General features: G+C 36.8%; 1 protein-coding gene across 5 annotated transcripts in view; it reads right to left on the bottom strand.

Moving 5' to 3' along the window:
- Positions 1–10498: 10498 nt before the first annotated feature.
- The window catches only part of LOC119656742 (protein-tyrosine sulfotransferase), a 212541-nt gene continuing 207943 nt past the window's right edge, over positions 10499–15096 (bottom strand). For 4 of the 5 annotated variants that reach the window (XM_038063298.1, XM_038063296.1, XM_038063299.1 and 1 more), the window contains 2 exons: positions 14746–14944; positions 10499–13647 (listed from right to left, as the gene is read on the bottom strand). In XM_038063298.1, coding sequence (XP_037919226.1) covers positions 13420–13647; positions 14746–14944 — 427 coding nt within the window. In that variant the 3' untranslated portion in view covers positions 10499–13419. The remainder of the gene's footprint in view (positions 13648–14745; positions 14945–15096) is intronic. The other variant, XM_038063300.1, reaches the window with a different exon arrangement.

Genomic DNA, 15096 nt, shown 5'->3' with positions numbered 1-15096 from the left:
GCTGCTCAAATGCTGTCGATCAATTGAAACCCTACTGACTTTATGCTAGGCTCTGTACTCGAGCAATGTCCCAGTAATGAGTAAGGGGCGAAAGATCACAATGTCACCTTTGGGAAACCTCTCTTGAACTGCGTGTAGCACGCATCCTTCTTCATTATATCGGAAATCTCCATTGGTTGCATAGCACTGCACAATGGTGATAATCCTTAGCCTGGACCAGAATGTCGAAGTTTAAGTCTGTCAGGTCAAGGGAAAGAGCCTTGCTACCACTCGACTTTCCAAAGTGCAAAAGCATGCTACCGCAAAAGGAAGAGGAGTACTCTCTGAGGACCCTCGCTACTGTTGTGGAGAAACGTGCGCACATTCCAGAAACCAAATATAGTCAAAGGTAGTATCCGTGCGGTCAGTCCCTGTACAAGGCATTGTTAGTTTCACTAGCAGGAAAGTCTCGAAATTTGCAGATTGCTAACCCACAAATTTTTACCCCTGTGTATTTTGAAACCCCAACTCACAGAGCGTGCTTATTCATAGTCATCCGATAAACTTGGGAAGGTCGCTGTTAAAACATTAGTAATCTATGCTTCGACATTTTAGGCCTCCTTGAAAAGGAGAGAGTCATTTAATGTCGCACATTCTATCATTTCTGCACCATATATCAAAAAACGAATTCTACACTTCACATGACCTGTTATACCGGAGTATCATGAAACAGCTAGTTCCACTGAGTCAGCTATGCAACATTCAGCTTTTGACGAAACGATTTCAAGGCTACTGGTAAAAACATCCAGCGTTTCATACGACACTGACATATATCAGTTATTGCTGGACCAATGTTACTTGTACCTAATCCCTGCTGAACGATGCCTACAACTCGCCTTTTCCAATGAATTATTTTTGGATTTTAGATTTTGTTTCGTTTGTGGTTGTTTTAATAGGCTCAGTAGTTCCTCATGCTTTGAAATAACTGTTCCACCTTCAAAACCAACTTAATGCGCTAATTAAATGTGGATATTCCTCCTTTGAACTCAAGGTCACCATTTTTTAAATTATCAGGTGATGTTCATGATTGGTACCAGAAATTTAAATAAAAGCACTTTCATTAGGTTCCCCACTGCGTGTTGTCGAAAGGCAATTTACCCAATTTTCAGGATATCTACCCCGGAGGCATGTATTATCACGTCGCGATGGTAGGTTTGAGACTGTTTTCTCTTCAATGTTGTTGTTCATCGCGTAACATGATTTGGGTCGATCGATGTTACTAATAGACGCGTAGAGAGCATTGTCTAGCAAAATCAAGATGGCAGCTCACTCATTTTGCAAAGTGCTTTGTTGAATCGGCTGGTCGTAGACTGACACCACTTCTTGCACCTCTTGATCACGAAATCGATGCAGAATTTGAGGTTGGTTTTGGCTTTGCCTAGATGCCTTGAAACGTCTCTTTTTATATGGTCCTTAATTTTTGGATATATTTTCAAAACGGCGCTTTTGTCTTTAGCAGCCTGATTTTCCGGATAGCTCAGTGGTTAGAGCACTAGGCTGTCATACGGAAGGTCGCGGTTCAAATCTCACTGGTGGCAGTGGAATTTGTATCGTGATTTGACGTCGGATACCAGTCGACTCAGCTGTGAATGAGTACCTGAGTCAAATCAGGGTAATAATCTCGGGCGAGCGCAATGCTGACCACATTGCCTCCTAGTGTACCGTTACGGTCTTGAATGAAGTGCTCTAACACACTTCAAGGCCTTGATCCAATATGGATTGTTGCGCCAACGATTATTATTATTATTACTATTAACCTGATTTTCATATTTTGGTTGGATGTAGGTAAGAGTTGTGAAGAGAAAACGGTCCCAGTCATATTCTGTGAAGTCCAATTACATAGTTACGGGAATTTGATAACTTCGAAATTTGCCCTCCTCGGAACACTTACATGACCTGGGCCGAGTACGTTTCCATGAACTCACTGAGTGAATCTGCAGGTTAACTGAGCGTATCGCCGCTTAAAACTCTGCGAGTTAACTTAACAGTCGTTAAACTAACTGCTTTAAGTGTGTTTCAGTTGATGAAGTCGAGGTCGTTTGTATCTCTGACGTTGCTTCTGTGATGCTTAGTGTCGAAGGAAGCGCGGCGTAGACCTTGTTAGCTACGTCGCCTACAATTCGTAGTGACTCGATATCAGTCGTCGCTACGATCAGTTAAAAAGCAGATAGTTGGCGTCTTACCCACAGACTCCCCGTTAGTGCCGAGATATTGCAGACGAGAGAGAAACTGGCAGAGTTTCTCGTGACCCGTATAAGTGTCCTCTATGCGCTGTCTTCAGCCACACTTCCTTGCAATTATGTTTTGGTAAAAGTAAATGTCAATAATTAATCTGACTCAAAACAACTAAGTCAAAAAAGTTTAAGACAGTTGCAGAGTGTGACAGTTTAAAAAAATCGATTTTTTTCATTACATATTTCAAAAGTACAAGTGTACTGTCAAAATCTTACATTGAAATTCAAAATATAGTTATAAGGCAAATTAACCGGTAGGAGCTGCTACTTTTCCAAACTATTGAACCCTCCCAGCTCTCAACAGCAACGGAGGAGTTTTTTTTGAAGGGTGAACACTCCATCAATATAATGTATTCCCTGTGCAGAAAAGAGGTGGATATTAACATGAAAACCTGAAATCAATCAATTGGACATTGACAACATTCTGAAAGGTGGGGAGGGTACTGAAAACCTGATAAGTGAATATGAAGCTGCTCATCTATTTACGGTAAAGCAGTAAACCATGTACTCGGAGTAGATTTCCTAGTTAGCCAACGAATCCCGCTGTTACATAACTTACATAAGGATACCAGTGATAACGGACTGCGGATTATTCAGTTAGCAGTGTCACACGAAATGGTTGTTGCTTTGCGCGAAAGCAGTCCACAAACATATGCAGGCCCCTCGAGACGGTACCACTTTCAACCAAACCACGTGCCGATTGAACGCCGCCACCTCTCAGCCTTGATGAATATCAGAACAGATAGGGGGCTAATATAGGCTCGAATTGCCATCTCATTAACATAGTGCTCCGAGCGCAAATTACAACACCGCTTGCAATCCCCTCTGACAATCAGGTAAGAGTGAATACTGGACCCATGCGCAACAAAGCCCTCCGTAATACCTATAAGGAGGAAATGAATGCCGTAATAAGCGCAGCTAGCAGATGTCCTGGCGATGAAGCATCAACCTGAAGAGCGTTATCATTGATACGGCCACAAAGATACTTGTCCTAGCCGCAAGGAAAGTCAGAACAGCTGGTTGCTGGTTGCTGGTTGAATGTAAGCTAGCAACGGAACGGAAGAATACTGCATACCGAGTAATGTTGCATTCTCAAGGAACGCGGGCACGCGCAGAGACTTATCATCAACTCACAAACGGAAAAAGAAAGTCTGGGAGAACCATCAGATCTGTGAACTGGGAAAGTACAGGGAATAACGGTTAAATGAAAACAATAAAAATAGGAGACTACAACTTTGAAACCGTTGAGAATTTCTTCTATCTAGTTTCGAAAATATAAACGGGAAAAAGCTATGACGATGAAATCCGCACACGGTTTTTGGCAGCCAACATAGCCTATTTCATCTTACAGAAACGTCTTGCTCGAATGCAAAAAAATTAGGAACTCTTAGTGTTCGAGAGAAGAATCCTCCGAAAAATGTTTGGCCCCTTACATGAGGATGGACGATTCCGTAGTCTAGATAATGACGAAGCCTATGAGCGGTACCACAACCATCTGGTTGTGGATAAAATCCGAGTCAACAGGTTGCGGTGGGCAGGTCACTTAATCCGTATGGATGCAGCCCAGAAGTCTATAAGGGCAATATCTATGGTAGAAAAAGAAAACGAGGTAGACCCTGCCAGAGATGGAGCAATGGCGTAGGTCCGATTATGTAAAATTTTCATGTTCAACAAAATAATGCCAACATTTCGGTCGTCACACAGTGTGCACATAGATATCCATGGATGGATGGAAAGGTTATATATTGAGAAACGGCAACAACTCCATTGGAAAACAAAGTTGATCGTTTTTCAATTAGAGCAGACACGATTTTTTTTTGGCAGATAGCAATATTGCGGGAGTGAATTGCTCCCTTCCTCAGTATTTATAATTGTAATTAAACAAGTCGGCATTTTAGAGCCTAGATACCATGTAGTATCCCGTACTCCTCCCCTGTGCAACCAATGGCTATATTCGGTGAAAAAAATTGCTCTCTCTTTCACCCTCTTAGCTTCAGCGTGGAATAATGTAACACCGCATATGTGGGGCTCCATACTTTCAACCTTTCTTCCAAACTTCGTGACAATAGGTATAACCGTTTCTGAGAAAATTGCGTTGGACAGACAGATGGACAGACAGCGAATCTATTTTACTAAGGTTTTTGTTAAGAAAAAAGGTGAGAGGGCAGCAGATTCTTCTTAAACGGAATTTATATTTTTCTCTAATATCAATTATTCTCATAAATTACGACGCCAGTATGTTATTTGCATGGCTTAAAATGCATTAAATTCGCGTGAAAATGATGAGTTTGAACTGTCAATTTCAAAAAGCTGGTAATATACTATTAGTAAGTTTATTTGAGCAGATATTGAAATTGAACATATTTTGAGGCCTAGATTTGATATAAGCATCATTTTTTCCAAATTTTTGGTTTAGGTCCCATCTCTCTTTGTGTGCGCATTTTGACACGTTACTCGCACATTTTACAATTTACGTCAAAACTAATGTCAGTTTCGAAAAGTACTAATCGAGATCTTTCACTATATTCGGCGAAAAGAATTTCATATCTCCTGTTTGTATATATTGCCCCCTTAAACTCCACGTAAATCTATATCATATATGCGTGGGATTTCATAGTTTCCACACCTCCAAAAAATTTCGTTTGGATCGGTGTAACAGTTTTGGAGAAAGGTCCGTGTGACAGACAAGTAGACAGGTAGTCGATTTTAATAAGGGTTTGTTTTGCATACACAAAACCTTAAAATCATCTCCTCTCTCTTTCTTTGTGGGGTATAGCGCGTCAACCATACCCACGCACTATCGTTCCCTAGCGGTTCGGAAAGTCGTAAAGCTGAAGCCCATTCCCACGAACTGGCAAGAATGGCACATAGCACACGTAACAGTTTACAGCAATCTTTTATATCCTATATTCTGTTAAGGGAAAGTCGCACCGCGTCCTTGAACAACTATTGTGCCCCTTATATCCTATAATTGCATATATTAATTGAGTTCATCTTAAAAAATAACCCTGTAAAATCCATTTCAAATTACGCATTCAAGGATTATTAATTTGATTGGTACAAATATCACTTCTATTTATTACGGTCGTAGTTACGACATTACACATTACAATTTTAAGACTCCCACCGTAACTGATTAATTAGAAAATGTTGAGCCGATATCCATGTTTTTAGATGATTACGCAATATTAAACAAATTTAATACACTCACCTCTTGTGAATTGGAAATTGAACAGCCTTCTGTTTTCTTTGTGAAGAAAATAATAAGATTTATATATTTCATAAAAAATCTCTCATATTTATTATATGCATTTTAACAATCAATTTATATTATTACACATTAATTTTTTTTTTATTTTTCAATCATTCTTTAATAGCTATTTTACATACATTTTTAGTTTTTTATCAATACTACAGCTACTTTTATGCCCATCATATACATATATTTCAATATTTAATTTTATCACTTTGACTTATACATATATTGTATATGTATCGTTTTGTTATAAACAATTATTGTACAAAATAATCGCACTGATTTAAAGATAATATATAATTTACTTGGCAAAAAAGTTATGAATGATGTATAAAGATTACAGTCCGAAAAGAAGAGGTTTCCCTTTATACTAGTTTCAAAATGTAAAAGTCTTAACGAGGGAAGAGTGTAAAGTATAGTAATTGCTTAATTTATGTCACTATAATAATATAATTTTTCGATTTGAAACGTATTCGAGACGCTGATTCTTTGACACAACGCAGAATTATTCCTCGTGAGGATTTCACATTTACATGTTCGCGCGGCTCAGATAAAAAATATTGTAGCTGCCAAGCAACGGAAAACATAAACCAATTCCAGTTTTTCGTCCCAAATGAAAAACTATATACATTAGAATTCCGATAATTCGTATGGTCAAGGGATTAACGGTTTGGTGCGAATTATCGACAATACAAAATGTGTACGAATTGCCCGAAAATACCAGTAAACGGGATACGAAATATCGGGATTCCACTGTAATTCATTACCATTTTGTCAAAGGAAAACCTCTTTATCATGAACCAGTAACATACTTTTAACTAAGAGCTACGCGGATGCATCTAGCAATTGAAACTAACGAAATATTATAAATATAGAGGTGTATGATTGTATTTGACTTCAATTTTGCAAACAAACGTTTCACAGAATTTCTTAGGTGCCAGTTCATTCAATTTAATTCTCTATACTTTTATAAGGCACAACAAATAATATACTTTTCTTGTAGAAATATTCTTCAACACATTTTCATTTTAGTAGTTCGTACCTTTTCCAAAAAGATAATGTGCTTCTAAAATATATTAAAGGTGCCCGTCAAAAGAAAATTTTTCCTAAAAATGACCAGATGAAAGATGTTTTTAAGGTAGAGCCTCGTGGAAAAATCATAAGTACATAAGATGAGGCTAGTTTCGCGTGATGAAAACAACTGAGAAATTATTGAATTCCAATATGGGAACTGTCTAATCAGACTTATGAAGCAAATTTCACGCAATAATGATAATAAATATTTACAGCTAATATTTTTTTTTATAAATATAAAAAGATTTTCTCTTGCTTCGATTCACACAATTGAAAATATCGTTTTTCCATAATTACAATTTTTTCACGTTGTCGGTTGTAAAAAAATCTATCTAAAATCTCTAGCCTTCTTTGTAAAGTGTTTCCATTTATTGTTATCATTTTTCCTAAGCTAGTTATTTTGATTGATTCGATATTTTTATTTGTAGTTTTTTTTTCCTTTTATACTTTGTTTTGACTTGTTTTTAATTAGGTGGACAATCAAGCACATCAAAGATTTAGATATTTCGCCAGAATTTCTACTATGTATATGTCATATAATTTTCGATCACGTGTACATTTATCAAGTGGATAATTACTTCAACCTAGAATTACTGAAGTGTCTTTATGTCATGAACTTCTGGTTATGAAAGCTAATTACATTGGGGAATTATAGATGTTTTCTGGAATGAAGCAAAATCTTCTACTTGGACAGCAGTTTCCACATTTTCGTTTTCTCTTATGTGTATATGCACGTTTAGTTGTGTTTAGATTGAATATCGAAAGTATTGGAATAACGAATTATACAGTTCATTGCACCAATTGAAAAACTTGATGATAACTTTTAAATTCGTGGAATAAGGGGCTGTGAGGCTTTTGTCAATAATGTGAGAGGGCAGACAACAAAAAATTGATTTTGCAATTTGCTGGCAAACATTAAAACCAAGATTCACGTCTAATAAACAATAATGTTTTTATGAAGGACAATAAAAATATTTATTGAACACATTTCTTACTAAAAATAATAATCACGCTGATTGGATTTCACTTTGTATTATTTTGTATTGAAAGCTGTTAAACAAGGTTACCTATCTGAAGTTGAAGGATTTGACTGGAGAATAGAATTCTAAAAATAATTCTTAGAATAAGGAAGAGAAAAATCGTGAAGCGAAGCCGACTAGAATGGTTCAGAATAACCAAGCATTTTCGAATGCGTTTTACAAACCAACCCATTTGGCGGATAAGACAGAGACGCATGTCGGTATATTTACCTGTTACCTATGCCATGCAGTGGCAGACTCTTCGTCTGCATAGAATAGGAGTGAAGCTTTCTTATGAATTCTTGGAGGAAACTGAAACGAAGCCAGAAACTATGGTATATACCGTAGTTGGTACATTATACTCCCCTCAGAAGTCCATGAAAGCCGTACTAGATAAAAATATTAAGACTCTGTTCTGCAAAGAACTAATCTGAATTGGCCGAGATACGTTTACTTAGGAGCTTGAGAATCGAGAAAATATGGAGACTTATATCAACTCAGTTTTCGGGGTTTAGAGTCCGTGCTCCGTTTCCCAACTTGGGAAACGTCTCTTCATTAAGCAGAAATGGATACCTGAACTGCATTCAGAATAAACTCTGTGGTTTAGCACACGCTGTGCTTTTCGTTACGGCAAGAATATTCACCCCTATTTTGCATAATTAGGCACTCCTCTTCCATTGAACTCAGCGTTGAAAGATATGACACACTTCATGCGTGCGGTTTCACAGGTATAACCTTTTCACCAAATGACCAGCATCAGTAAGCAATTGACATTTCTGCCATCAGTGGCAAGTTTTGCCACCAATATTAACGTAGGCGCAGTTTAAAGCACCTAGGTTTTCGCACCACCACCCCTGCTATCCCGAAAATTCATTTTCTGGCCGCTTGTACGGTTTTATATTTTTTTTTCTTGACATTTTGGTATTTCTACAGTCTATTTGGAACTTGCTAGCGCAATGCTGTTTGCTCAGAATACATTATTTCAAAAACCCAACGTCGGTTTAAACCTTGGCTGTCCTAAGCCTAGACAACATCATTTTTTGCTTGGTGATAAAAGGTGCATATATACGACATGAATTGAATATCGATTATATTTTGAGCAAAATTGATGGTGATGTACCATATGGTTGTCATTTTCCCCTTGGTGGAAAGAGTCGGTTTCCTAAAAATTATCGACGATGGTCTGTGAAAGTCCGAAGCTTCAGAACGGCTCAATACAAGTGGCAGTCCATGGTGTATTCATAGTTTGGCAAAAAGATGGGCTTTTTGAATCGTCCCCTCGAATGATCATGTCCTCCAGTTTTTTGGTCGCACACAGCATGAATATTGTGGCTTGAAAACATTAGGAATGTCACAAACGTACCAGAAGCGGCGTCCTCCAATCAACCCTGCCAATCCTGTCCTAATTCACCACAATTCCAGCAACCACGAGAGCGGATGGTTTCCACCGTGGAAAGCTCCTACCTGCTCTTTTCGTGAAACGTACCACAGATGTCCAGCTCTCCCGAATTTACGAGCAATCAAGCAGCTTTGTTGATTACCGAATTTATCAACTCATCCACATATATAAATCCCGGACCGTGGATATCTGAATGGGAAAGATTACTGGTATGATCTCCGGTCGAAGACTGTGGGGTAACGTTTCTATTTACTCTGCTCCCTGAAGTGGTTGTTAGAGCCTGGGCTGGAGGTAGTGCACGTCCCGATGTAAGTCAACGAAGGATTCATTATTCCGTTTTGTCCGATTTCAGATCCGCTCCCAAAGTTCAAAATCCGGTAGCTGGTTGCAAAATTTATCCGGAAGAGCGTCCCGCAGAGTCGGCCAACTAGTTTCCAGGTTGGACTGTCGAAACTCACACTACCAGTAAGCCCCATCCCCAATAAAAGGTAGATGTAAATATGTCAAAGTTTCAGCTCTGAAAAGGACCCTTTTATTAGGCAGCAATCCTCCAATCCATTATATTTTAAACTCCAACATTTTCAAATTAAATAATTTTGTCGGAACGAAACTTATGGTGATTGAGGCGTTATATCATCGCATGTCCTCGATCCGAGGGTAGGCTGAATCGTCAGGAGTTCCTATGCTCTTGTTGCGCTGTTTCGAGCGCATTTCTTGCGTTGGTTGACTCACAGCCCAGTGCTCTCCTTCTTTGCGATCTGAATTCCTATTATTATTTCAATATCAGAGACGCTACTATTGGTAATAATATCAGAAGAATGTGGGACAAAATCGCAGAATATTAGTTAACCAAATCAAAGAAGAAAAGGAACGGCAAGAAATCAATCTTATTTGTTTGAAATTCGAAATCAAAGCGAAGATGAAACATTCCATAGGCTCATAAGCTCTCAAAACGAACAAACGACGAAACTCTACAAGGTGGAATGGGAAAATAAGGATTAAGAACCCTTGCTTCCAAGTTAAAGGGGTGTAACCTAAAATTTCGAAAAACGAATTCGAACGCAAATCAAGCCTAGTCGGGGAAAAAAATTGAGAAGCTGTTGTTTCTCTATCCGGCACAGCAAAACTAAGTTAGGAACTGGAAAAGGCTATGCTCTAGAGGTCTATTACAACCAAACGGATATAGGGCCCCATGTTGGGCGTCATTTGTAAAGACCTATACGGATGTGACGATAGTCCCTAACCATCCATAATTGGCAGTATTTAACCACACCGTGACATCTATATAAATTATTACAGATTCCTCGATTCCTTCCAAAAACAAAGTATACATCAATCCCCATCAACTCACACCCTGATTGTCGTGCACAGCAATTATGCAAACATCAACTTATGCATTTTTTTGAGAATTTCAAGAGGACAACATTAAATTGTTTACAGAATATCATCGTAAACGATAAGCAACAAGTAATGGAGAACGAGGAGTTAACAAATGACTTTGACAATAAATGCAAGTTTTTAACAATGAAAAACGCCCAGGAATTTCAAGTCCTTTGACATTTAAAGAAAGGGCAGCAATATTTCTTTTACGACACTGACCACACTAAAATACACAATAACTTCGTTAATAATAGTTAGAATTTTTCAAACTCGTGTATTATATTCTTATTTATGGTATCAAATTTAACACTTCTAGAATGAACTTAAAGAGGGTTTTCAGATAAATTTCTAAAATATGGCAATATACTATAATTAACTTTTTTTGAGCAGGTATCCAAAGGGGATGTATTTTGAGGTCTAGATTACGATGCACCATTGTGATTTTTTTCAGATTTTTCGGTTAAATAGGTACTGAGAAAGATACCTACTACACTTTTTAAGGCATGCATTTTGACCCCTCACTCCCATATGTTTCACCGGATATCAAAAGTTCATTTTGAGAAGTACTAATTGAATCCTTTTATATGATAACCCATATGGCCATATTCTGTGAAAAAAAAAAATACATCTCCTCTTTCACATGTATGGGGGGCCTTCCTCCCTTAAGCTCAACATAAAATGGCGCCACCTGCTTTATGTAAAGTGATTCACAGGCCACATTTCCTCACCAAATTTTGTGACAATAGCCTTAGCTGTTTCTGAATAAATCGGGTGTGACAGACAGACAAGCAGACAGACAGAAATTGAATCTATTCTAATAAGGTTCTGTTATACACAAAACCTTAAAAATTGCACGAACAACCAGATTTGCTAAACGACTCTATTGTCAGCAAATAATTTGGTTCGTGCCAATCAAATAGGATTGTTCGTGGCAATCCACTTTAATGGTATTTTGACCATAAAAATTGTGGGAGGCAAATAGGCTAGAGATCATTGAAGAATTCATGAATGAAGTAGTCAACAACCAGCCAAGTATTAAAGCAAGTCGAAATCAAAAAACGAAATCCTCCAAATGGAAAACTTGATCCTGGAAGTTGCCTAAAAATTTGAAGTCTGGTCAAATCTCTTTACACTATTTTTGAATTATCAGTTCTTGTGTTTATTTAGCCTTTGTTCAGTAGCACGGCCGCCTCGTCCGGATCAAACTTACTATTTTCCCTTGGTCTGAAAGAGTTAAGAGGCTCTCACATTACCGTCTAGAGTATCAAGCGACTGGTGACTCAGCCGGCCTTTAGCTCGCTGCCCCCAACTTCGATATTCAGACCAGTGCAATCCAATCAACTTTCCGAAAATATAATAATATATTATTATCAAATTTATACGAGCAGATATCGGTATGGGGGCTAGTTTGTAGATATCGTATAATTGCAGCTCTTTTTCGGAGTTGAATATCTAAAAGTGGTGAAGTGGTCAATTTATAATCCCCTTTAAGACTGGTTTCAAAGCCCACAAGAGGAATAATCGAGAACTTTTATTTGATACCACATGTGACCATATTCAGTGAAAAAAATACACCCCCCTCCTCTACGTTAAGAAGGATGTTACTCATCCTATGCGTGACGGTTTACTGTTCTAATCTTCCTACCAAATTTCCTGTCAGCTGGTATAACCGTTTCTGAAAAAAGTATGTTTGATAAACGGATAGACAGATGAAAGGACAGAGAAAAATGTTAATGAGTAGAAAAGGGTCTACACATGGACGCCATACTTCAATTTTGAGAGAGAAAAACTATAGTTTTGCTATGATGTCAGTTGTAACTGTTACTATTCCAGTATGCACATAATGTATGTCCTAGGCTGAGTGCAATAAAGTTGTTGCTAATTTATCATAGATGGTTAATATTATATATTGGCAATAAATAAATACATTCTTGTAGCGGTTGCTATACATTAAGCTATTAAGAAACTAATATCTGTTTTGATAAGTGTCCCTGTTTAACCTGAAAATGTTCTCATTTGTCTAAAGCGATAAGCTCGAATTCCTCTCCAAACTTGCTATAACCTTAAAAGCAGGATATTGACCTTCCTTAAATAATGTTTTCAGAGTGACTGCGTTAAAAACTGACACTTGTACAATTAATTGTTTTTAGTTCACTTCACCAATTGATCATATTTGCTTTCATCAAATTAATTTGCGAATTAGTTCATTTAATCCATTCGTTCCATCATAATTAAACACAAAACAGTTGACTAGTTAGAAAGATTATTTCAAAATTGATGTGGATCAAGCGAAATAACAACAAACAATTGAATTCCAAATATGATCGCTCTAACTTCTGCGGAAAGCATAAAATACATTTATTCCATTTTCCTTATATCATTTCATTTATCTAGCCATCAAAAACGCCTAATATATTTGCCTTGAACAGCTGTAAATTGATTATTTTTCATTTAAATTTAGAAATGTGTCAAAATAAACAACAAACAAAACGTGTTTGATCTGCATGTCGTTGAAGTAATTAAGGGAATATCATTCAACACGCTTAATTGAATATTTCATTTTTCAGTTTATCACAAAATTTCAATTGAGAAGATGAATCTGTTGAAAGATTGAAATCAAATTTTCATTAAATGATTCTCAGTTGCTATTACAAATGTAAAGAAAATTCCGTTTTGAAATGAATTCTAAATAGGGTGGGAATTATGTTTTTATGAGCAATGAAAAATGGGAAGCATTTCCATAAAAAATCAATGGAATAGATTATATTCGAATTTTATTCCTATACTTTTAATATATGGCGTTGCCGCAGTCATCCCCTTTCTTATTCTGAATATATACATGTACTACACTGCCATTCTAGTATCCAGTTATTGTGCTTGATTTTATTTTTACTTTCAGTTTTTTTTTATTCAATAAAATATTTTTATTACATTTTTGCGATATTTTATAAGAAAATTAAATTACTAAAACTCACCATAATGTAAAATTTATTGTATAATACGTTTCAAGATCCGATATCATGTTTTTCCGTTATTATGATGTTTAATATTCGGGTTAGTATCCGCATAGTTGTCGTCGGGAATGTTGTTATGGTGACCTTTGTGCTCGATGTCATTCTCGTTATTTTCATTTTGTTCCGGACCAGTATCCGGGGTGTTTGTATCATAGTCGAAATGATCACTTTCATCATTTCTATTCAGGATTTGCTTTGCTTTATGCTCCCACATTTTACGATTGGCTTTTACCTGTATATGTAATATTAGCGAATCAATCAAAAAGAAATCTATGGAGCAAACCACATTCTGGACATGTATGTGCAAAAACAAAGAAAACATGTTGGATGCAAAGTGACAAATGGAAAACCAAACACTAGTGCTACTTATAATGATTTATTGGTAGAAAGTTGTACGAATTCTACACTCCATTCACTAATCTCCGGTAATATCAACTGTTTCGCTTAATATCGGTGAAAAACTTTGAATTGCTCTTATAAACAAAAAACAATATCAAGTAATGTGAAAGCTCGCCAAAAAAATTCCTGAACATTTCTTATTAACTTTTTATGGCATTTTTCTCAAGAAAACCAAGTGAGAAGATATAGATACCGAGAACATCTCGTATAACCAGCAAACTCCCAGAATATCTAAATGAAAGGAACCAGAAAACCTAGATATTTCCAATATTTCCCTTTCATTTTCATGTATTTGTAGTGATAACTTTTCTATGGAAATGAATTAACTCCAATAATAAACTCATTGTTAATAAATAGACGTCAACTAACTTGGATGAAACAATCAATTAACTAAGTTCGCCAATAGCACAAACTTCCCCAACTAGGGTAGAAAAACAAGAAAAGAATTTCAAAAGTATTGCAGAATCACTATAATACCGCCACGCCGATGTAGATACATATATTTCATGAACACAGGCCCCCAGTTTTCCATTAATTCCAGAACAAATCTCTGCAGGCCAAAGAAATTTGTCCAAACGTATCATTTTCAATAAATTCATTCTGTCCACGAGCTCTTAAATCCTATTTTCTGACAGCCTGAGCCCCAATTAGTTAAACGACAATGCCACCCTAATTCCCTCCACTCAATCCGCATTGTTTACAATGACAAATGTTGACCATTCATGGGACGTAAAACTTTCCACCAATTTAATTTTCATTGTGGGGTAAATATTTGGAAAATGAACGTAATAAAACTTTGAAAACATAAAAAATGTGTGCAAATTAATATTAAATCAAAGTTTTGCAATCATCAAATTATGTATATGAAACTACATATGATCAAAGAAATCCATTACTACTCTCAAAAACGATTTTAGCATCCCGCACATACCTTAAAAGTATTATCCTGTACCCATGAATCAGGCTTACCATAATCCGGAGGATTAGCATATGGATCATAGCCAAGAACGGAAAGCATTGGCGCAATGTCGGCCATATCCCGAACAACATCGGAGGGAATTTGTCCAACCCATTTTGAAAGTGCTTCCAGATTAACAGGTTTAATAACTTGATCTGATGACCGCTCCACTCTGTGAAAGATAAAAGATGAAAGAAATAAGTAATTGCCATTAAAATTACCTTGAATATATCTATTTCAATTTTCTTCAGATTTCGGAGAATGGTTACAATTTGGACTCAATGCAAAAAGGTGGAAAGGCTATTTTCATAAGAAATGATTCTA

This window comes from Hermetia illucens, chromosome 5 (genome assembly GCF_905115235.1).
Source record: "Hermetia illucens chromosome 5, iHerIll2.2.curated.20191125, whole genome shotgun sequence".
NCBI lineage: Eukaryota > Metazoa > Arthropoda > Insecta > Diptera > Stratiomyidae > Hermetia > Hermetia illucens.
Note: the sequence above shows the minus strand (reverse complement) of the source record. Positions and strands in the feature narration are given on the sequence as shown.